This window comes from Chelonia mydas, chromosome 16 (assembly GCF_015237465.2).
Source record: "Chelonia mydas isolate rCheMyd1 chromosome 16, rCheMyd1.pri.v2, whole genome shotgun sequence".
In the NCBI taxonomy this organism is placed as follows: Eukaryota; Metazoa; Chordata; order Testudines; family Cheloniidae; genus Chelonia; species Chelonia mydas.
In genome coordinates this window covers 7,320,787-7,344,820 of record NC_057857.1, presented here as the reverse complement: position 1 = coordinate 7,344,820, position 24,034 = coordinate 7,320,787, and the positions used below count along the sequence as shown (strand labels likewise).

General features: G+C 49.4%; 1 protein-coding gene across 4 annotated transcripts in view; it reads right to left on the bottom strand.

The window, feature by feature from the left end:
• The window catches only part of COL27A1 (collagen type XXVII alpha 1 chain), a 249,222-nt gene extending 227,877 nt beyond the window's left edge, over positions 1-21,345 (bottom strand). For 3 of the 4 annotated variants that reach the window (XM_037880008.2, XM_043530722.1, XM_043530721.1), the window contains exon 1: positions 21,214-21,328. In XM_037880008.2, coding sequence (XP_037735936.1) covers positions 21,214-21,325 — 112 coding nt within the window. In that variant the 5' untranslated portion in view covers positions 21,326-21,328. Of the gene's footprint in view, positions 1-21,213 lie in introns of all 4 variants that reach the window. The other variant, XM_043530720.1, reaches the window with a different exon arrangement.
• Between the last annotated feature and the right edge of the window lie 2,689 nt (positions 21,346-24,034).

Here is a 24,034-nt window from a genome sequence, read left to right as displayed (position 1 = left end):
AAACTTTTCATCATAGTGTTTTCCACTGAATAAGATTGCTCACATGGGTGAGGTAATATCTTTTATTGGACCAACTTCTGACGGTGAAAGAGACAAGCTTTTCAGCTCCAGAGAGCTCTTAGGCCTGGGAAAGGTCATCAGAGCACCACAGCTAAATACAACATGGAAGAGATTGTTAAGGAATTAACATGTTGCAAGAAACCATTCAAAATGAAGTGGGCAATTAACACCTCTGCAGTCACAGGACAAAGGAGAGTTAGAAACCTGGGTTATAGTTGTTGCAATGAAACATAAAACCAGTGTCTCTAGTGAGTCCATGATTTTTGGTGTCTAGTGCAGTTATGAATTTAAGCTTTCAGGCTCATCTTTTAAAGGTGATTAAAGATAAAGATGTATTGTTTCTTGACTTTAGCAAAGCTTTTGACACGGTCTCCCACAGTATTCTTGTCAGCAAGTTAAGGAAGTATGGGCTGGATGAATGCACTATAAGGTGGGTAGAAAGCTGGCTAGATTGTCGGGCTCAACGGGTAGTGATCAATGGCTCCATGTCTAGTTGGCAGCCGGTGTCAAGTGGAGTGCCCCAGGGGTCGGTCCTGGGGCCGGTTTTGTTCAATATCTTCATAAATGATCTGGAGGATGGTGTGGATTGCACTCTCAGCAAATTTGCGGATGATACTAAACTGGGAGGAGTGGTAGATACGCTGGAGGGGAGGGATAGGATACAGAAGGACCTAGACAAATTGGAGGATTGGGCCAAAAGAAATCTGATGAGGTTCAATAAGGATAAGTGCAGGGTCCTGCACTTAGGATGGAAGAATCCAATGCACCGCTACAGACTAGGGACCGAATGGCTAGGCAGCAGTTCTGCGGAAAAGGACCTAGGGGTGACAGTGGACGAGAAGCTGGATATGAGTCAGCAGTGTGCCCTTGTTGCCAAGAAGGCCAATGGCATTTTGGGATGTATAAGTAGGGGCATAGCGAGCAGATCGAGGGACGTGATCGTTCCCCTCTATTCGACACTGGTGAGGCCTCATCTGGAGTACTGTGTCCAGTTTTGGGCCCCACACTACAAGAAGGATGTGGATAAATTGGAGAGAGTCCAGCGAAGGGCAACAAAAATGATTAGGGGTCTAGAGCACATGACTTATGAGGAGAGGCTGAGGGAGCTGGGATTGTTTAGTCTGCAGAAGAGAAGAATGAGGGGGGATTTGATAGCTGCTTTCAACTACCTGAAAGGGGGTTCCAAAGAGGATGGCTCTAGACTGTTCTCAATGGTAGCAGATGACAGAACGAGGAGTAATGGTCTCAAGTTGCAATGGGGGAGGTTTAGATTGGATATTAGGAAAAACTTTTTCACTAAGAGGGTGGTGAAACACTGGAATGCGTTACCTAGGGAGGTGGTAGAATCTCCTTCCTTAGAGGTTTTTAAGGTCAGGCTTGACAAAGCCCTGGCTGGGATGATTTAACTGGGAATTGGTCCTGCTTCGAGCAGGGGGTTGGACTAGATGACCTTCTGGGGTCCCTTCCAACCCTGATATTCTATGAGTCTATGATTCTATGATGTACAGGTTTCCTTTAAGAATGAGGACTGAGAGGTGAGACATGGAGTGATCATTTTGTGAAAAGTGTTCACCCACCGGTGATAGAGCGTTTTTGTCTTTTATCATTTTTCTGTGAGAGTTCATTGGAGAGCGTAGTGATTGTCTGGTTTCATCACCTAGTTGTTGTTGGGGCATTTGATGCACCACATGTTGTGATAGGCCTGCATAGCACCCACAGACCTTGAAAGATGTGTTGTGGAGGGTACTGATCATCGTACCAGTGGAGATATGGCTGCAGGTTTTGTATCTGTTGTTATGGCAGGGTCTGGTGCCACTTTGAGCTGGCGTGTCCTGTCTGTTGGGAACTTTCTTCCGATGATGAGCTTGAGGAGTGGGTGGTTTGAAGGCCAGAAGAGGGGGTTCATGAAAGATTTCTTTCAGGACATGGTCCCTACCAAACATGGATTGTAATTGCTTGGTGATAGCCTGTATGGATTCCAGTGTGCGGCAGTAAGTAACAACTGGGGGTGTCGTCTTTTGTGTTCTCTAATCAATTCCAAATATAGACACAATGAATGCTTATCCAGCCAAATCAAATTCACACTCAACAGAGTCAAATAAAGATATGAGGAATGGAGAGAGAGAGAGAGATCAGGTAAACTACTTGCCGGAAGACTTCAGATGGAACTAGTCAGTAACAATATTTCTCCCTTATTACAACAAGAAGGGAGTGTCATCTTGGAACCAACAGATACAAATAACCAGTTTAGGAAGTTCTATTAAGCTCTGCATAATCAGACAACTGATTTGACCCTAACAAATTGGATCATTTCATTGAAGACCTGCCTTTTAATATCCTAATTTCAGAACAAGTGTTGTTCATGGACAAAGATTTCTCAACACAAGAGATTGAACACGTTTTTTGTTTCTTATAAATCTCCCTTTGTTCCCAAACTTCACCCTGAAAGAAGATCCTGAAATCAGAAATAATCCCCAGCACTGTGACAAATTCCTTTATTCTTAAATTAGAGACAAAAGGCAAAGACGACTCCAACTGAAGAATAAGGAACAACTGCAGGCTGGCTGCTGTGCCTGGCAACAGTGAAGTCAATGCAAGTCTTTTCACTGATGTTAATGAGTTTTGAAATAGGCCCTAAGTTCCTCAGAACACCAGGTGCTGCTATGGAAATCAGCATTGCCAACTCTTGCAATATTTGGTGTTTTTCTTAAAGCCCCAGCTCCCGGAATTCTGTGATTACAAGAAAATTTCAACTTTAATTAAAATAAATGAAGAGTTTTTAGCCTTCGTGGCTACAGAGAAAAGCATAGAAATATGAACCCCTAAAGGCTCAAAACCCAGAAAGTAAATCAGAAAAACCCAATTATTTTTTAATCTCATTTTTTGGAGCCTGACTCAGGATTTTTCTAGCCTACAGGGTTGTCTGGAAGCTGGGGGAAGCAGCCACATGGATCTCTGACCTCACTGGAAAGTTTCAGGGGTTTAATAAAAATTAGCTATACTTTTTTAAAATGCAGAAAGCATGCTTGGAGATTCTTCATTATACAACAGATGCTCCTAAGCTGTGTGTGCTGTGCAAAGGTCTGTAGAGCAATTAAAACTGAAGGCAGAGCAAAATATGAAACAGAAGCAGAATTGTCTCTACACTGAGCATCACTCTACATTTCCATGAGGTCTCTCCTTTAATGGATCTTCCTGGTGCCAATGCTAGGAAATGCACCATTGGGTTTCCCCAGGGCACAGAATATGGAAGGCTATATCAATGCTCTCCCTGCCCCCCTGGATCTAAGTTCTGAAGCCTGGTCCTTCACCCTGCCAATCGTCTGTGATTGATCAGGAATCCTCAGTGCCTTTTCCCTGTGCTTCGCTCACGCTACGCCTGTTTGTCATAGACAGCCCTGCTGAGCAGCATCTATCTGCCTTTGATCTTCAGCTGACTCCAGCCACTGTACGGCCTCAAAGGCGCTTCCCGACAGTACAGCTTGTTGGACATTCCCTGAAAACTCTCCAGCTCGGCCACCTGACTCATGAGAGGAGCCTCCCTGGTCATATCATCACCCAAAAATACAGAGCAGACCCAAAAGTCACAAGCCCAAAGTCAGGTAAAGAGGGCAACTTCAGTACCAGATTCCTTATATAGCTCTGTCAGAACACATCACACTTCCCTGGCACCTTAGTCCACTCCCAGAACCCTCTGCAGCTAAGCCAGTACACCACAGCCCTCACCTGGTGTACCCATCTACTATTCCACCCGGTGCTCTCCTCCCTCCCTCATCTCACAGGTCTGCCAGTGCACCTCAGTCTCACTCACAGCACAGGATCCCCCGCCCAGACTCCCCACCACAGCACCTCAAGCCCAAGTTTGCTGCAAACCCTGCTATTTCGAGCCTCATAAGAATGGCCACACTGGGTCAGACCAAAGGCCTATCTAGCCCAGCATTCTGTCTTAGTCCTGCCATGAGTGCAGGGGACTGGACTAAATGACCTCTCGAGGTCCCTTCCAGTCCTATGATTCTAACACCGCAGCACGTGGAAGTACTCTTCACAGCGATTAAGCTACGGCAGGCCCTAGCACTGAATACATCATACTATGCCAACCTAGTCTCCCAAAGGGCATGGCCAGGCAGCTAAAACATCCCAGCTGCCCTGCAAGCTGGAAGCCAGATGGTTTATACTAGCTTTTCTTTTTAAAGAAAGAAACAGAGCTGGTAAATGTAAAATTAAAGCACCGCTTGTCTACAAAGGGCCAAGTGCTTTCTGCTCTCCATCAGCGACTGCTTTGAGGGACAGCAAGGAGAGGTATCTGGTCACCAGCACTGGAGTAGCTACGCGGGAACGAGGAGGCAATGTTCATACGGGGAGACCTGTGCTGATGCCCATGTTAAGCTGCTCAGAAAGCTCAGTGTGTCGTAGCCTTTCCCAGAAGCCTGAGCAGATTTCTTTACTCAGGGAAGTTGCACTAGTTTCATTCCTTGGGCCGAGTTGCCAGCCCTCATGATTTTAAATCACAAGTCTTACAACAGTTGGTAGCTTTCCGAAAACCTCAGCTCCTGGAGCCAGGTGAATACTCCAGAATCTCAGCTTTCATTACCCAAACAAATTTTCTAGCCCTTATGGTTGTGAAAATAAACTTGTAAATGTGAAGCCTGAAGTATCAAAAGCCAGAAACAAATGAGGAGAATCCAACCATTTTATTTTTACAGTCTCATAATTTTTACACCAATCTTGTGATTTTAGGGGGCCTGACTTGCGATTTTTGCATGCTTGGGGTTAGCAATACTGAACGTATGACTTTAAACCAATGCAAACCCACAGGGACACTCATTTCCCTTTAAAAGTGGCTTATTTGGGGTCGATTATGAACAGGTTAAAAATAACCTGAAATAAACCAGAATCAACGTTTCCACACATGGGGTTGAAAAGGGTTAACTAAATTGCTTTAAAAACTGACTTCAGTTAAACCCAGTGAAATTTCTCCATGTAGACAACGCCTCAGACTGAGCCGAGGGCTCACATATTAAATAGTTCACTGCCTTCCCTTGTGACAAACCTGACCTCTGAGGTGTGTATTACCAATTACAGAAATGTAACAGTTAGGACTACACAAACAACCTTAACTCTGACCCTAAGCCTTGCCTGATCCCCATTTAAGTTCATTATGAATTCCCTGACCAGAAACCGTACATGCACAATAAAGATCTTACGGTGCAGTTTATATGGGGCTTTGTAAGGAGATGCGGATACACAGTAACTATATAATGGAGGCAACATTCGTAGCGGAGAAATGGAGGGTGTACAGCAGGGAATTGCAGTAAACAGAGAGGGCCCAATCCTGCAAGGTGCCGAGTATCTTCAATTCCCCACAGACGTCAGGACCAGGTGCAGTTCGATCGCTGGTCAGCTCACAGCAGAATAGCACGTGTGTGAAAGTTCTTAACATCCCATTCCCCTTCACCCCGAGAGACCCAAGCAGAAGCACTGGCAGGCTCGCCGTGCTCCCCAGACAGCGTCTGCTGCTGCTCCCCTCCTCTGCAGGGTCTCCTGGGAAAGGAAAACTCTCCATGCCTGGGGGTAAGCAGTTCCACAGCACTGAGCCTTGGTTCCTGTCAAGCTGAACCGGATCGGACCCAAACGGTATCTCTGCAGTTGTAAGCCACACCCACTCAGAGCGTGTGACACTCAGTGCTCTATCTCCCTCTAGTGGCAGCTGGGCAACGCCCAGAGGTTGCTACAACCTTGGCTAACAGACTTCCGGGTCTTTTAGCTCAAGAAGTAGAGAGTCACACATTAAAATATTGAGATTCCAATTCAACCCTTGCTGTCTGACGACTCCACCAGAGGCACGGTGTAACACAGACAATGCAGAACCCTCAGAGAAGCAATTGCCCATAGCGAGTAACTTGGAGATGATCCAGCAACTTACTAAAGCATGCAGGAGTAGCTACACTTCAAAACATTTACTTAATGACAAACAAATGTGGAGCTCCTAGCCCGAAGTTTTATCTCAGATGATTAATCGCAGCAACTTGAAACCCCAGAATGTTAAAGTGTCAGTTTTTGAAGTCTCACTTCTCTTACACATCTTGCCCAAACTCCCTCAAACCATTCCTGAAACATTCTCCTCTAGCAAGAGCACACCAGTAGGAACTCAGGGGGGACGGGGACATTTGTGGAGAAGTTAGGGGAAGAGGAAGAGATGAACGTGAGGGTATCAAAAAAAAAAAATAAATAAAATCTGCCTTTTCCCAGGTTCATAGCCTCCAAGGCCAGAAGGGACCATTGCAATGATCCAGTCTGACCTCCCCAGAGAATCACCCCCAAAGTACCTGGAAAGTACTCTGCAATCTTAACTAAGCAGACACTGCTGCAGATCTAACACACCACTGTGATACGTTGGGTGAAACAACAATAGCTTCAAGGGAGGGCTGTTATCGGCTTCCTTCCATCATTGCACTCTGCTAAACTTTCACCTTTACCTTGCTTATACTTACGCATCCATCTATCTCTAAAGGGCCAACTAGCCATCTTAGCGGGGCTCCCTCGCCCCGGCACACTGGGATCAACACTTGGTGACCTAAAGCGGCCTTTAACCTTTCAAAAATTACACTGCCGGTGGGCATGTCGCAGTCAGGCAAAGTTCAACTCAAATCATTAGTGCTGCACTAATTACCAGCATTGTGGGCTAGAGACACATCGTCAAGGTTGACGGGTCTTAAACTGAAGTTGATTTGAATAATGTTCTCTCTCTCTCTGGGCCTTGTGGGGAGGAGGGTTGATTTGTTTGCTACCTTAGCAAGCCTCTCAAAAACCAGGATTTTGAGAGAGAAACTCCATCTGTTAACCTGGCTGCCTCATCCCAAGGGTTGCTTGTTAGATTTTGACTGCAGAGGATGCAGAGACAACAAGATTAGGGACTCTCCTCTGCTCTTGTGCTTTGCCTCCAGCCAGCGGACAAACCCTGCTTTGCTCTGGTCTTATGGGCAGTGACAGCAGGACTGCTGTACATTTCAACATCCTACCCTGCTCCTAGGACAGCAGCAGGCAGGACAGATGTGACAGAGAATCAAGCTCTAATTATAGGCCTATCACCCCAGCTTCCACAGCTGCTGTAGGTGCTGTTATTCCCACTGCTGTTGCTGGAGAGGCAATTTGCCTCTACACATTTACTGTACAACACAAAACAGAGCTGAAAGTGATGGAGTGGTGAGAATTAGTGCTTGCCACCCAGGGTTATTAAAAAGAGGCCTTGCAAACAGATGACTATTAGCCTCAGTCTTTATTAGAGGGGATGAAGTTTGCTTTCATATAATATTTCACTCTGCTTAGTTTACATTTGCTTTTCAACACAGGCCCCGTGTTTCAGCTGCCTCCCCCCAAAACGATTCCTGAGTGCCAGAATTTCTCAGTGATGAAAAATCCAAATGCCAGGCTGTCCCTGCATACCCTGTAATTAATCAAACAAGATTTGACAAGGAAACCAATGCCTTGCACAGAGCTAGTCAAGGGGAATGGAAACAGACAGAGCTGAGGGCTATTTGACTCAAACCCATCTATAAGTGGGCTAGGGGCTAGGTTTAAGAAAAACACATTGCCACTATCTGAAAGGTTTGACCCGAGGAGGTTTGGAATGACTCTTCATTTAGAGCTGCTAAGCACCTTCAGTGCTTACGGAAGCCAAACGAAATGGACGGTACTCAGCACTAGCGAACGGTGACATTTTTCATAGTAAACTTTTTTTTGGCTAACAATGGAGATTCAGCACCTAAATGTTTGGGGAATTCAAGCTGGTTTCACCAAATTGTTTTGGTTGGGGAAAAGAAAAAAAAAACCCTAAAAAAATCCCACTACAAATCTAAATGTTTCATTTCAACATTTTTAAAATGTTTTGATTTTTCAGTTTGAAACAAATGTTTCAAAATTGTTTTAGTTTATTAAAACCAATCAAATGTTTACAAATGGTCAAAATCTAACTGTTTCATTCACCTCAAAATGAATTTTTGTTCAACTTTTCCAACTCACTGAAAAGTTTGAAGAATTTTTTTCCACCCATAATGAATTTTTTCTTCCATTTTTCAAAATTGCCAGTGAACCAAAAATCATTATTCACCCTGCTCTGCTCAGCATGTGGCAAGATCAGGGCCATAAAAAGAACGCATGAAAGTACACCTGTGCAGGTTATACCACATTCTTTATTACCTGGGAGTTATTTTTCTACTCATGCTTTGAAACTTGTAATGTAACGGAATTAGGTATTGTCCCTTTAAATAGTTTGTGATTCCTTTATTGGTCCTTGATGTCTGCTATATTTCAGAAGCCACCATAGAATCATAGAATATCAGGGTTGGAAGGGACCTCAGGAGGTCATCTAGTCCAACCCCCTGCTCAAAGCAGGACCAATCCCCAATTTTTGCCCCAGATCCCTAATGACCCCCTCAAGGACTGAACTCACAATCCTGTGTTTAGCAGGCCAATGCTCAAACCACTGAGCTATCTCTCCCCCGACAGCAACAGCGACAGTGTATATATGTAGCTAGGCCTTGCATGTTAAGTATTTACTAAACACGGTTATTTGAATCCCATAGTGCCCATGTGGTTACACACATTGTGTAAAGAGCACAAGACAGACCTAGCAGTTTCAAGAACAATTAGAATAAGGTTTCATAGAAGACAAAACAAGAGGAAGGCCTCCCGTCAATCTGAATATTTGATTCAAAGATCAACAGGCTACAACAAACCCAAGTAACTCAATGCTCGCTACATAACACTTTGTGCCAACTTTCAAAAGCAGCCTCTTTGCATGATCAAAACCATGCACCTAGATCTTGGCTGCAGACATTTGGAGGATGCATGGACAGATCACTGGAATAATTTCTAGGCCAAAATTTCCGAGATATCTGTCTGAAGCCCCTGAAGTGCATATTTAGGTAGATACATAAATGGACTGATTTTCAGAGGTGCTGAGCTATCTGTGAAACTGCATGTCCACAGCTTCTGGAGAACATCTGAAGAGTGGGCCATTCATTAAGGACCCAAATATGGATTTAGGCACCTAACTTTAGGTGACCAGGTTTGCAAATGTTGGCATTAGCTCTTGATAACTTTATTAGCGTCAACCGACCACGTCACTTCAGTGGTTAACACCATGCCTGCACTATACGACACCCTCGAGCAAAAGGACAGCCTCTCTGACAATGGCCCAGGGTGTCTGAAAGAGGGAGTAAGGAAAGCTTATATCTAAAACTCGCCCCCTCCAAGAGTTTCATAATCATTTCTAATGCACTGTGCGTTTTGACTAGGGCTCCTAGACACCAGGAGCCCCAGATGCGATACAAACACATATCCTTGAAGTACCTGTACCATGAATCCGATTCCAACCACTCCTCATTTCATAGCCAGGGGGAGCTGCAGCCCAATGTGACAGAAATCTCTTGCACGCATGTGTGAATGGGGTGGAGTGTGAGTGTACCAGGAAAACTGCAACAAGCTGTAGGTTTGTGGCCGGAGCATGGCCATTGCAGGCAGCCACAATCCCGATAATCCCCCAAGCACAACACAGCCAGGATAAGGGGACTGAATTTGGTGTGAGCTTATGGACTCTCCTCTGTATTTCTCTGCCTTGTGAAGCCAGCCTGGGGTTGGTACTGGCTGAATTCTAAATCCTTTCCTTAAGAAGTGGGCTTTACCTTTCCGCCTGCCCAGAAGTAACCCCGCCAGATCCCCAGGAGCAAACCCTTTTGTGTTTTACAGGGAATGGTTTATTGGAAGCTAGTTTATGATCAAGTTTTTCCTTTCCCCTGCCCTTGGCTTCACGTCCGGATAGAAAGCAGGGGCTGAGCTCACCACCCTGGCTCCACCATGTGTAGGGGGAGTGGGTAGGCAGCGTTTCAGCAGAGGCCAGCACCCACCCTGCCCTCCCCACTACCCAGCTTGCACCCTCTGCTCTTCCCCATGCAGACCCAGTCATGGAAGTCCCAGGAGCGTCCCAGTCTGGCCTCGGCTCACTCCCCATCCACAGATGTGTGGTCAGCAAGAGGGGCTGTAAAGCCAGTTGTTTATTCCCCCCTTGGATAGGTTTGTGGTAAAGAGTCTCTCCAGGAGGCTGGCAGAAGAGAATGGTGAAGGGGGAGCAGGGAGCAGGTGTCTTATGACAGCAGTACACAGCTGGGAGGGGAGGAGAGGAAGGAGGAAACGGGTCGTTTTGGGGGGAGTGGTAATACAAGGAAATAGGCCAGTTAACAGAAATCTGACAGGCAAAAATAAAACCATCAATATGAAGATAAACAATAAGTGGGCAAAGTGTTAGAGAAGAGGTATGTAAAACAACCCTCTCCCTTGCAGTGATTAAGTATAATCAGAATGCAATGATTGATTGTGGAGACAATCACATACCTACTACCATTACCCGCATTTCTCACCCCCACCATGCTCTTATTGTTATTTCTGTTCCCCTTGCCTCCTTGACCACCACGTGTCCCCCCCCCCCATACACACTCATGCTGGACTTTTTGAGTCTTGGCTTAAATTGGATCATAAGCTCTTCAGTGCAGGGACTGTACCTTCTGGGCTGTATGTACAGCACCATGCACAACAGGGCCCCAATCTTGACTGGGACCTCTGGGCATTACAAATAATGATGAGTGGGTTTCCTTTCCCTCCCATCCCTCTGCTCTACAAAGACGGTTTGGGGCTTTCCTTTCCTGAGCTTGGCTTAAATCAAACCAAGTCTGCAATGAAACGAACCACCCCATATGGAGCAGATGGCATAGCAGGGCTGGGCAGAGGGGGAGGTTTTAACCACCTGCCACTGCCGATACTGAAATTAAAACCAGCATCTCTCACACATGCCAAAAGACCACGTGCGTTAGGAGTGACATAACAGCCCTGCTATGAATACAAGGCTTGTAAAAGGGGGACTTTTTTTTTTTTTTTTTTTTAAACAGTACCCGGTGAATATCTGTAAAAAGAAACCAGATCCACCTGTTTTGGTTTGAGACGGAACAACATTACCTCACCTGGTCCATCTCCTTAGCACCGTGGCTGTGTCACGTTAGACATGTGTGCACCTAAAATCTGCCACTGGCTTCCCAGAGTATCAATTATGAGATCTGATCATTTCAGAGCTTGCCCACAGGGGACATGGCGTGGAGGAGAACATCAGACCCACATCACTTGACATCCCAGCAAACACCTCTTTATCACACTAAAGTCCCGGGCCGCAAAGGACCCAGCCAACTCATTGGCTCAGTCAGCCTGTTATTTTTGGCCACAGCTAGGTCTGCATCACATAAAAATAGCTGGTGTTTTAGTTTGGGCCCATTAGTGATGGGAGTTCAGGTTTATTGCTGGCAACATGCACGGCCTTGAGACCACGGGAGAGCTTCTGTAAATATTTCTAGAACGAAAGAGAACAGGTTTCGGCATGGTAGCACGCAGGCCTTGCCAGACTAATTCAAACTGCTTATTTTTCCATGGGAGTATTGCATGGATCACCCATCTGCATTAAAAATATGTATTTATATCATCATAAACACACATGGTATTCTGATTATATCTTACACCTGCTTGTCTAGAAACCCCTCTTCCAATTATTTCCAAGGAAAGGCACTCATTTATCCTTGAAATCTTTTCATAGCTCAGTGAAATATTTAAAGATTTATATAAACGTTACCCCAAAAAACTACATTAAAAGAACATTAAGTTGCAAAATCAAGCACTAATTCTAGTATTTCCTAAACTAGACCATTGGAACCACTTACTAGGGATGTGGGGGATTCTTCATCACTCGAAGTCTGAACTAAGATTGGGCGCCTGTCTAAAATAAATACATATAATCTAGCTCAGCCACAAGCTATGGGCTTGATGCAGGAGTCAATGGGTTACATCTTCTGGCCTGTGTAATGCCAGAGGTCAGAGTAGATTATCATAATGGTCCCTTCTGGCCGGAGAACCCTATGAATGTTCCCCATTGACCCATGTCATCAGCTAGGGCCCAGGTAATGGGTTAATCTGGCTCTGAGCAGAGGTCAACTACATTACCCACAATCTTGTGCATCAGCTACACACGCATATCAATCTCTCTCGCTGACTCAGAGAGAGAGAGAGACACTGATGCCCATGTGTGGCTGATACATAAGATTCTAGCTAATGTAGCTGTAGGAGATCACATTATTAAATCAGGAGTTTTTTGTTTGAAACGGGAGCCTCCCTGACATACCAGGATGGTTAGTATGGTGGGGGAATGAAAATTGGACAGAATCACAGAGAAATCCCATGTGAATTCTTAAAGCATATTCTGAGTGAATCCAGAATGAGGGAGTCACCGTTCTTCACTTGGATTCAAGGTCTCCCTCCACTGCCACACAGCGAGTGCTGCATCAAGGTATAGTCAAGGGGAACAAACAAAATAGACACTCTACCCCAGGGCCATGACTGGAGATGGCTCCAGCTTCAGGTCTGGATCAAGCCTGCCCTGCCCCCGGCGTTCAAGGGTGCTGCACACGTGACATGCTTGTGTGCCCCCTTTATACTCGGTACGTACACTCCCTACTTGTGCATTGGTAACCCACTGGCAAGTGTACGTCATTCACCCCTCTCTGTGCCCATTTCACCAAAGTATGAGAGTCTTTTACTGCCCCCAACCTGACTATTCAGCACAAGCTGTAGAAACACTTTTGCTTTTAGTTCCAGAGGTCACCAGATCAACGCCCAATGCGTGAGAGATGACTACCATCTTGACCAACATTTATATTATGTTCATTCCATACATACAGAGAAATTAAAGTATTTTACGTTTTTATCTTTCGGGATGGTTGCAACAGAACACTACCTTATTTCTTAGAATCCAGAACCCTAACACACCAGAATCAAAACCAGAGAGAGACAAAGCAGGCTGATCCTTAAGGCAGCAAGGCACAACTCATCCCACCTTGCTCTAGGCTGGCTCTTTGCAGATTGACTCAGATCGCACACTTCCCTACAGTGCCCCCTAGCCTCCAAGCAGGACCAGGAATCCCCTTACAAAGGAAAGCAGAGCAGGAAAAAACACACACAGGAAAGTTTCACAGACATTCAGCTTGGCTGCCATGGCGTTAAGATATTGGAAGGTAGGTAATGAAACCAAGCTCAGAGCATGGATTTCCCATAGCAAGGCTGCTTGCCAGAGGAAAGTTGGGGTTCAGACTCATGCTGATCTCAGAGGTGATCTTGAAGCAAATGCCTGAGGAGCGAGCAGAGTGAAGCGAGAAAAATCACATGTAACCAAGGGGTATTTGCTGATGACACTTCACTGCCAACGCTGAGAGCTGGGCAGGAAAGGAAGTTCCGTATAAGAACCAGGAGAGAGTTTTTACTGCATCAACAGTGCTGCAACTCTGGAAAGAGGATGGCTATGGCCTCTCGTGGGAATTAAGCTCCTCGGTATTCCACCTGCCGCAACACGGTAAGATTTGTAGCCAGGACCCCTGTGTCTGAATGCAGCCTGCCCCCGAAACAGAGCAGCTTGCAAGCTCCTCAGATGGGACATAGATAGGGCAGGTGCTATTCAAAGCTTCCCTACACACAGACTGGTCGTGTTACTTCCATTCTGGCCTACAAGTGGTGCAGTTATTCCAGTCCGATGCAATGCTGCCCACGCAATGCAGATCTGACCTGCAACATGCCATGCTTTGCTATTGCAGCAGAGGGCCCCTCTTAGGATTGCCAGGTGTCTGGTTTTCAACCGGAATGCCCGGTCAAAAAGGGACCCTGGCAGCCCCGGTCAGCACCACTGTGGGCCTATCGACATCGATGGTGCTTTGAAGCCCAAGTCATCGCAGACCTGAGTTCTAGTGTAGCAGGGGTCAGCTCCCATCGACTCCAGTGACAGAAGTGCAGCACCTCAGTGTATAATTAAGGAGTATCCTCCTTACACCCCACAGCAAGGACAAACAGCCGCAGGAGAGAGAGACCTGATGCTACGTCCACTCCCAGCTCCCACTGCCGGTTTTGCTGTTGCCCTGCCCAGGTACCTACAAGGGAGGAGGAATGGGGAAGGGAGCTATCTTGCTGTCTTGCTGCCTGATTGCCCCAGTGTAACCAAGTGGTTCACAGAACAACCAGGCTCCGAACCTCTCAAGGACAGCCACTTTCCCCTTCAAAGAATATTTCATTCAGCAGGGGCTACATTAGGAGGAAGCCACATTGAATTAAACAAGGCATTGTCTCTTCAGCAACTGCATCATTTCACAAGAGGATGCTATGGGGATAGTATGGGAGCCTGGTTTGGGAAACCTCCGAGCATGACCAGAATCAGCAACTCCTCTAGCATGGCAGAAACTGGGGAGGGAAGTGCAAAGGGGCGTCACAGAGTAACAGCTCCCATCTCCTCCAGGCTGCATTCTGCCCTCTTACTTCTCTCATGGTGAGTAAAGAACAGACCACCCAGTATCTTTTCCCTATCACCTACAGGGGTCATGAGACCCAGGGCTGAAAGCTACTATTGAAATGCAAAGAATTAGACAGGAACCAAGAAGATGATCAATAAGCACCATCAAGCTGCTAAAGTTAACTTCAAATGACCTTGAGTGAACATGGTCTTCTGACCTAAGAAGCTGCCTCCAATGTCATCTCTTCCCACATGCCAAGAACAATGTAGCCTTTGCATAAAGTAGAGGAAACAGCCAACCCAGAAGGCCCCGTGGACTTTAAACAAAAAACTGTCCAACTTGAGTCTTCAGCTGCACTCATCACTTTTGTTTGGAAGTGGTGCCGCTTCAGTGAGACTGCATCTCGGAGCGCAAAGCCCCCTGGCTGGATACATGAACGCCACGGGTCACTGTACCACACCAGTGTACAAAGCTGCATGCAGTGCCAAGCTCAGGGAGGGCAGCCAGGAAGAGCCTTCTGTTCGGCTGGGTTTCACCCACCCCCTTAGAAAATGAGCCTCTCACAAAATAAACCCACTGCAACCTTGGCAACCAATTCCACACTGGGAAATGAGAGATGGGAAGCGTGGATTGAAGCGGGAAGACCCCCATGGGGAGCAGAATTCAAAGGAGGGAAGCCAGGCTACTGCTGGGGGAAAGCCATTCAACGTGTTTAGATGGCGTGATGATTCGAAAAATCAGGTTTAATCAGCATCAGAGAGGAAAAGTCAAGGCAGAAGCAAGAGAACAACAACAGACCATTACCAATACAGATATGCACCTGTTGAAGAAATGCGAGTCGGGCCTGCAAGACAAAGCCAGGAAGAAGAGCTCACCAAAGCACCTGGCTCTGAGCAGCTCTTTACAAGCCATCGCATGTCCACCCAAGTGGAGATTTATTAGTTATTTGTATGACTGTAGTGTGTGGAGGCTCCAAGAAGGGCTGAGAACCCATTGTGTAGGTGCTGTGCAGAGTACAAAAGGGCCCGTGCCCTGAAGAATTTACTCCCTCTTAGGATGTACAAACCCTGGCTATTTCAAAGGGCGTGGCTTAGTTTGCTCTCAGTTTTTGGAGGAGCAGCTGTGTGGAAGGTTCCTAGGCAGGCTGTGTAAGCCAGACAGAACCCAACTCCTCTACCAGCATGCATGCCAGTGAGCAAGAAGGTAGAGTGAAGCACCGAACTATAACAATTCAAGTCCATTTCCTCAGGGGCTGGCTGTATTAACACAAAGAATATCCAAAACACAAGAGCAGAGCAGCTTCTAACACTTGGTGACAGCCACCAGTTGGGAGCTTCCAGTTAATGAATTAATCCGTTCCTCATTTCTAGGTACTGTGTGCTGAGAAACAGCCTGTCTCTTTCACTGAAACATCTTCTCTTCCGCTTCCCCTCCAAACACCCAGCTTCGATCCATGGCCCCGGAGTTCTGAGACCACAAATAGCTCTCAAGTTTCTGATCCGTGCTTCAACCCAAGAAGCTTCCCGTAGGCTGTGTCTACATTTAGGGCTGGTCCACATGAGAAAGTTAGGTCGACCTAGCTGTGTCGCTCCAGGGTGTGAAAAATCTCAGATCCCTGAGAGACCTAGGGCAGGTCTACACTTAAAACGCTGCATTGGCCCAGCTACACTGACGCACTTTAATAAAGACGCTCTGAGCTGAAGGGAGAGAGCTCTCCCGTCAGCTCAGCCAATCCACCTCCAGGAGAGGCAGGCGGTAGCTATGTCGGCGGGAGAAGCTCTCCCACCAACACAGCGCTGTCTCCACTGGCGCTCAGGTGGGTAAAACTATATAGCTCAGGGGGGCGGATTATTCACATCCCTGAGCCACATAGTTACACAGAAGTAATTCTGTAGCGTAGACCAGGGCTTAGTTAAGCTGACCTAAGCCTCACTGTAGACAGCGCTAGGCTGACACAAACTGTAGCTCACGAAAGCTTATGCTCAAATAAATTTGTTAGTCTCTAAGGTGCCACAAGTCCTCCTTTTCTTTTTAAGAATTCTTCGGTCATCCTCGTGACTGCCTCTCAGAGAGGTGGATTTACCACAGCGATGGAAAAACCCCTTCCATTGCCATAGTAATTCTCTGCGCCAGAGCTGTGCAGCTGCAATGTTTCTAGCACAGACGTAGCCTTTGATTTAGCCCTAATTCCAGCCACCCAAACAACAGCAGGAGTGCCGTCATCTGCATCACTGCAACCTCATTTCAGTGCCAAGTGTCAAGCCGAGGTAAGCCCACATCTCCCTTGTCTGCCCTACGGGCTCACACCAGTGAGATTCCACGAGGGTGACCAGCCAGCAAATGTGAAAAATTGGGACGGGGGCAGGGGGTAATATATAAGAAAAAAAAACCAAAAATCAGGACTGTCCCTATAAAATTGGGACATCTGGTCACCCTAGGCTACGCTCAAGGCTGAAACCTAATGGATTCCAAGCGCGCGCTCCCTAGGGCAGGGACAGTCTCTTTGTTCGGTGTTTGTGCAGCGCCTAGCGCTCTGGGATTCGGCTCCATGGCTAGGAGTACGTGTACATTTGAGCTAGGAGGCGTGATTCCCAGCTTGCGCATATGTACCCACGCTAGCTCTGCTCCAGCCAGCGCCTAAAAACATCCGTGTGCCCACAGCAACGGCTCGGGCTAGCTGTCTGCATGCATACCCAGGAGGTCAGGCAGGGCTGTCCTTGGTCCGCTAACCCAAGCTGCTGCCACAGACACTCTGCTATGGTTGTGCTCTAGCTCAGCGATACTCAGACTGCAGCTTGCGAGCCACAAGTGGCTCTTTCATGCGTCTCCTGCGGCTCTTCGCAGCACATGATATTAAACCACGGGGTGATTATTAATCAGTCAGGATGCCTTTACTATGTTATTAACCAATTAAGTGAGCAACTTGCACAAAGTTATTAACTTATTTGCTGTGAGAATAACTAAATAGTTCCCAATTATACTGTTTAAATATGAATAGTACTACAGTAAATGAAACCATGAATTCACACGACTGTGGCTCTTTGGGGTAACGCTAATTGCTTATGTGGCTCCTGAACCGCTGAGGTCTGAGTATCGCTGCTCTAGCTTGAGCAGCACTAGTGCCGGTGTGACTCACACCTCCCAGCTCAGATGGAAACGGACCCCTGGGGGCAGAGGCTCCCAGCTGCCGCCACGAGATGCAGAACAGACCACGCCTTAGCAACAAACAGAGCTTCATGTTAAAATAAAAAAGATTTCCCCTTTGCATCTTAAACGCACCCAGTTGTCTGCCACCACACGGAGCTTATCGACTTCAAACCGGAGCAAGGTCCGAGTCCCCTGCTCTACCCACTAGACACACTGCTTATTTAAGACTTTCAGTCCCTCCTTCCCTCCACCATGACCACAGCTCTCACTGCCTCGTCTGCACCCTGGGAAAACTAACACTGGCTATTTCATGACACTGCATCCCTTTGGGAAGATTTGCACCCTTTGGATTGTATTTCCCCTTCAAAGTCAGCTCGCTGTGAACTCCCTCAGCCTCAGGTAACCGCCCCAGGCACCCTTGAGTTTAGCGGCAGGGTTGGGAGAAGAGCTAAACTCTAGCGAAACAAAGCATTGGGCACCGTCATGCGAGAGGCTTCCCTACTCTCAGCAAGCTGGCATGGGGGCTTGATTAAACCAATGGACTGGAATCCCTGGTGAACGGACAAAAAGCCTGTAAGGACTGGATTGTACCAACCTGTAACAGACTTGAGCATTCAGCCTTTGTGTTACACTTTGGCAGCGCTTGTGTAGCTTCTCATGCCAACACAGGCTCATTGAATCGAACAGACACCACTACGTTCATTCCACCTGTGACTAATTTTTGAAGCCACACCTGTGGAATGCTAGTCAGTGCCCCAGATCACCAAGCCCCCTATCCACCCCCAGCCTCGCAGCTCTGAAAAAGGAATAAAAGAGCAGCCCTGTAGCAGGACCCTGCCCATGATGTTTGGCTCTAAATTGACCAGTTATGATTGATGTTGTTTGCAGCTAGAGACGATTTCCAAATATTCTCCTTCAGAGAAAGCTGTGTGAGTTTCTTTGGTCGGATGGATAGGTTTGGGGGCAAAGGGGGGGGGTGTGCACCAATTCCCAGGTGTGTGATTACAGAATCACCCTCGCCATACCCAGCACCTGCACATCATTTTGCATCATTGCATCACTCTGCAGTTTATACAGGTGTGTTGCATTATGATTCTAAAACAGAGTCAGCCCAAAGGGGCAGGGTACGCAACACATCAGCAACTAGACAGAACAGGCCAGTTATCAGGAAAAGCTTTAAGACCAAGTGCTGTTGTCAGTTACCACATCACCTCCTACCCTGGTTTCCCAAGGAGTGTAAATCCTGGTTTAACAGTGCATCCTAGTGGAGACCACTTATCAGTGGCTCCATCCCAGGGAGCACCTGACCTGTAGCCAGACCCCAGCCACACAGAGGAATCAGGGACTTTAAATGTTCATTGTGCTTTAAACGGGAAAAGCCCCAGCCCGTTCGGAAGGTGGGAATGGCTATCCCAAAGGACATGGACAGAAAGCGACACCTCCTACACATCTTGCTCTGTCTCCAAAGTAACTGGCTACTTAACAGAGTGGTACAGAAGTATAGACTGCCTAAGCTCCTCACGTGGTTAGACTGTACAGCGAGTAACCAGTGCACCAGGGCAATGCTCCCTCCCCAGAACACAGGCAGCTTATCCATACACATAAGGAAAGGGTCTGATGCAATTAGCTGGGTGCAGCTTTGGTGAAAATCCCTGCAGCGATTTCAACAGATATACACCAGACCTGAAGGAGGTTTGCTCCAGTTGAACTAGGTCAGTTTTTAAAACCTCATTAATTATCTTGCGACTTTGAGTAGACAAGACCTGAGCGTATTTGTACACTGTAAACCTTGGTCACTGGCTTGCCCACTGGCAGACTCAGCGTTTCCAAGCCCACAATGCCCACTGCATTGTAAACTGGGCTTACAAATGGCTGGACAAGGGTATCCCAGCCGTGCTAACCCGCCCTCACTGCACTACCCAGACCTGACTTAGGTCTGCAGCTTGACCCGCATCCACACTCAAAATGACAAGGCTTGAATGTGAGACTCGGGCTTTGACCCACGGCCCTAGCAGGGCCCTGACACCCAGGTCTGGAGTCAGACTAGTTTGTGTGTGGACAGAAGGGGGGCTTGGCCTCAAATCTGAGTCAGAGCCTGGGGTTAGTTTGCAGCCACATTGTCCAGGAAGGCCAGCGACCAGCCAGAGCACAGCAGGATAGGGGGCACAGAGCTAAAGGGGTCTCTGGATGAGAGAGGATTGTCCCCCAGGCCCTCCCAGCAGAGCCTGGCCAGGCTCCATTGCTGCAAGGCAGGTCTCAAAGGCTCCCTCCCATCCCCTGCTGGGCTGTTTCCTAAGCCTGCCCCAGCAACTCCCAGCCCGAAACACCCGAGCACGTTCGTGCCAAGAAAGCTAAAGTGCCAGCTGGGCGCAAGCAGGGTCCCTCCCCAGCAGAGAAGCATCTTGCTGCTGGAGGGGTGCAAGGGGGAAACGCCCCCAGGCTGGGGTAGTTTGTTTGCAGACCCAGGATGGAAATGCTCTCTAGCCAGGGAGGGTCCTGGGGATGCTTCAGCGAGCAGGAGACTCCCCCACCCCTCCTACGGAGCGGGTGGAGAGCGGAAAGGGATGGGCTCCCCCAAGCAACAGCATCCCGGGCTAGAGACCTCCCTGCAGCCGGGAGCCCAGCAAGGGACCTCAGGCGCACCCCCAGACAGCCCCCTCCTGCTCCCCCTCGCCCGTTCACCCCCCCACACTCCTCCTCACTCACTCCCTCCCGGCCCCCCATCTCCCCCTTCACACATCCCTGGCCCCCTCGCCCCCCTGCTCCTCCTCACTCCCCCCCCGGCCCCCCATCTCCCTCCTCATACATCCCCGTCCCTTCACCCCCCCGCTCCCCCTTCACACATCCCCGGCCCCCCCCGCCCCCTACTCCTCCTCACTCCCCCCATCTCCCCCTCGCCCCTTCATTCCCCCGCTCCTCCTCACTCGCCCCCAGCCCCCCCGCCCCTTCACCCCCCATCTCCCCCCCCCCGACCCCCCCTTCACACATCCCCGGCCCCTTCACCCCCCGACCCCCCCCTTCACACATCCCCAGCCCCTTCACCCCCCCATCTCCCCTCCCGGCCCCTTCACCCCCCCGACCCCCCCTTCACACATCCCCGGCCCCTTCACCCCCCCATCTCCCCTCCCGGCCCCCCCCTTCACACATCCCCGGCCCCTTCACCCCCCCATCTCCCCTCCCGGCCCCTTCACCCCCCCGACCCCCCCCCCTTCACACATCCCCGGCCCCTTCACCCCCCCATCTCCCCCCCGGCCCCCTCGCTCCTTCACCCCCCCTTCACACGTCCCCGGCCCCTTCACCCCCCCATCTCCCTCCCGGCCCACTCGCCCCTTCACCCCCCCATCTCCCCTTTCACACAACCCCGGCCCCCCACCCCCCCTTCATACATCCCCGGCCCCCTCGCCCCTTCACCCCCCATCTCCCTCCCGGCCCACTCGCCCCTTCACCGCCGACCCCCTCCTTCACACATCCCCAGCCCCCCCATCTCCCCCCCGGCCCCCTCGCCCCTTCACCCCCCCCCCCCCCATCTCCCCTTCACACATCCCCGGCCCCTTCAACCCCCCTTCACACATCCCCGGCCCCCTCGCCCCCCATCTCCCCTTTCACACCTCCCCGGCCCCCCCTTCACCTCCGCGCCCCCTACCTGGCTGCAGACCGGAGCCCAGCTCGGAGGGCTCCTGCTCCAGCCCGGCGCCCGGCGCCAGGGAGCGCAGCGCCAGCAGCAGCAGCAGCCGCCAGAGCCCCCCGCAGCCCATGCTGCCTGCCCGGAGCCTGCAGCGCCCGGCCGAGCGGCGCCACCCGCAGCCGGCTCCCCCGCGCCGGGGGGTGGGGGGTGGGCCTCGGCCCCGCCGCGCCAGGCTCCCCCCCTTCGCCGGCCAGCGGGACAGGCACAGCCCCCGGCCCCGCCCACCGCCGCCCGGCCGCTCCCCGGGACCCCGGCCCGGGGGACCTGCCCCCCGCCCCGGCCTCGGCTCACAGCAAGGTGAGGGGGACCCCCTTTGCGGCTTGGCACGGCCCAGGTTAACGGGAGCCCCTCCCGGCCTGGCACTGCATGAGTTAATGCCCCCCCCCGCCCTCATTCTGGGGCTGCACGGGTTAATGGGGATCCCCCCCCCACCCCCTGCTTGGCTCCACACAGGTTAGTGGGGACTCCCCTCTCACCTGGCACTGCACAGGTTAATGCGGACTCCTTCCCCCTTTCTGGCACTGCGTGGGTTATTTCTCTCCCCTCCCCGCAGCGGAGCCCTAATCTCTCCTGCTGTCATGGTCTTTCACATGTTAAAAGACCCGAGGAAAAGAGTATGAAGCTCAAAGCTTGTCCCTTCCACCAGCAGAAGCTGGCCCACTCCAAGTGGTTACCTCACCCACCCCCTTGTCTCTGGGGAGCTAAAAGGACAGACACGGACAGGGCCAGAACAGGTTAATGGGACACAAGCTCCCTTTCCCCCAGCCTGGGGCTTCATGAGTGAATGGAACACCCAACCCCACTCCCCTTGCATTTGCTGCTGGTGAGAGGAGAATAGCTTAGCCACCCATTACCGCTGGGGTCTGTTTATCCAGCTCTCTGAGATGCAGGGTCCCCACAGGCTCGTGGCTCTAGCCGCCTGTGGGATTCTGGCTCCCCTGGGGGTCCTGTTTTGGAGTCCCCAGCTCGTGGATTCTGGTGCAGAATCCCTGGAAATGGTGCACGGGGGGGGTAGGGAGGGGGAGTCTGCTTCTCCACAAGGCAGTTCTTCATAGGGCCTCTGGGCTCTTGCCCCTTATTGCCATGCCCTTTACCCCCTGCCTCCACAAACCTAGTGTCAGTGAATATGGCACTGATTAGCAACCAAGCTTGTCTCGAACACCTGCCTTTGCCTGCTTACTTTCAGCTGTTCCAGGGCCGCGACAGTTGCTCCATCTGAGCCAAGGGCTGCCAGTGAGGTGTGTGGTGACAGCTTCCTGGAGGCTTTTGCTGTCAAAGGCCACGTCTACACTAGGAAAAGAGGTATGGTTTACCTGTTAATTAAAATGTGTTAAAATCCTAGTGTGAACAGAACAAGTTGTAGTTTTAATGTTCGTTTGTCGAGGTGAAGGCCATCTGTGATAACTAAACCCACCTTTTTCCTCATCTAAATGTGGCCAAAAAGCATTTACGTCGTTTTCCTAAAGACAGAGGGGTTTACAGATTACACCTGCAAAGACAGGCCCTGTCTGGAGACAGCAGCCCTGCTTTGCAGATCTATACACTGCTTCTCTTGGGCACTGTCTACACAAACTCTGCAACTGTTCAGTGACTACCAGCGCAAGCATAGACCGTATATGAGTGGTACTTTTAACCACCTTGATTTCCAGACCCGCTCTGTACAGGGTTAGATAACCTAGGGCCTGCTCCAAAGCCCCCTGAAGATAACAGAAAATGCCCGCTGACTGCAGTGGGCTTCCGGTGGTGGTAACACGTGTATCCCGTCGGGGCTAGCGTTCCCCCTCGCGAGCATCACAGGCGGTATCCGAGGAACAGAACGTGGGGAGATTGTAGAGGAAGAGGTTTGTACAGATAAGCAGCCAGATTCTCCCCAGTCCAGCAGCTTGGGTAGTTACTTACACCTGTGCAAAATGCTATCCAGGCAGAGTGGTAGCACTGATGCTCACTTTGCTCAGGTGTATGCAATGACATGGCAATGGAGAATCAGACCTGAGCAGGTCTTGACTGAACCCTTGTTCAGGAACATTAAACCATTAACCCAACCCTCTCCACCTGTTTGTTATGGGGGCGGCAGGAGCAACTGTGGGTACAGTTAGGGTTACAGTTAGGGTTTTCCTAATATCTCAGGATAGTTAAGCAGTAAAACAGGTGACCCAGGGTAGTTGTGAACTTGTGGTCATTGGAGGTTTTAAACAATAGGCTAGACAAACACCTGTCAGGACTGGCCTAGTTAGACTTATCCTGCCTGAGCCTGGGAGGATGGAGTAGATGAACTCTCAAGGTTGCATCTAGCCCTACATTTCTATTATTTCTACTGATATTCATTCCCTGATTACCCCTTCTAAGGCAGCATCCTGCCACCATCTTACTCAGCTGACCAACGAAATAAACTTCAAAGACACAAGAGGATCTGTTTGCTTTACAAAGTGTATACAATTTTATTTGTCAGGACATTTCCTTCCTTTGTCAGATGTTACTGAATCATATTGATTTTCAAGGCTGAAACCTTCTGTCCCAGCAGCCCATCTGGAAAGCTCCTGTAGCATTTCCCCCATGGGTCTCTTGTAGCAGGTTTCTGGTGTGAGACATCCATCCAACCTTCAGGGTAACTAGCTGAAGGATGCAACCCCGCTGTTCACATGCAAATCTCCCATTGCCTATAGAGTGGGAGGCTTTGTGTGAGAATCAACTGCAGTCAGGCCTTTTACCTTCTCATTGTTGTACTTAGGAGGAAAAAAAGCCTTGTGAAATGAATGCATTTACTCTGCAACAGTCTTTT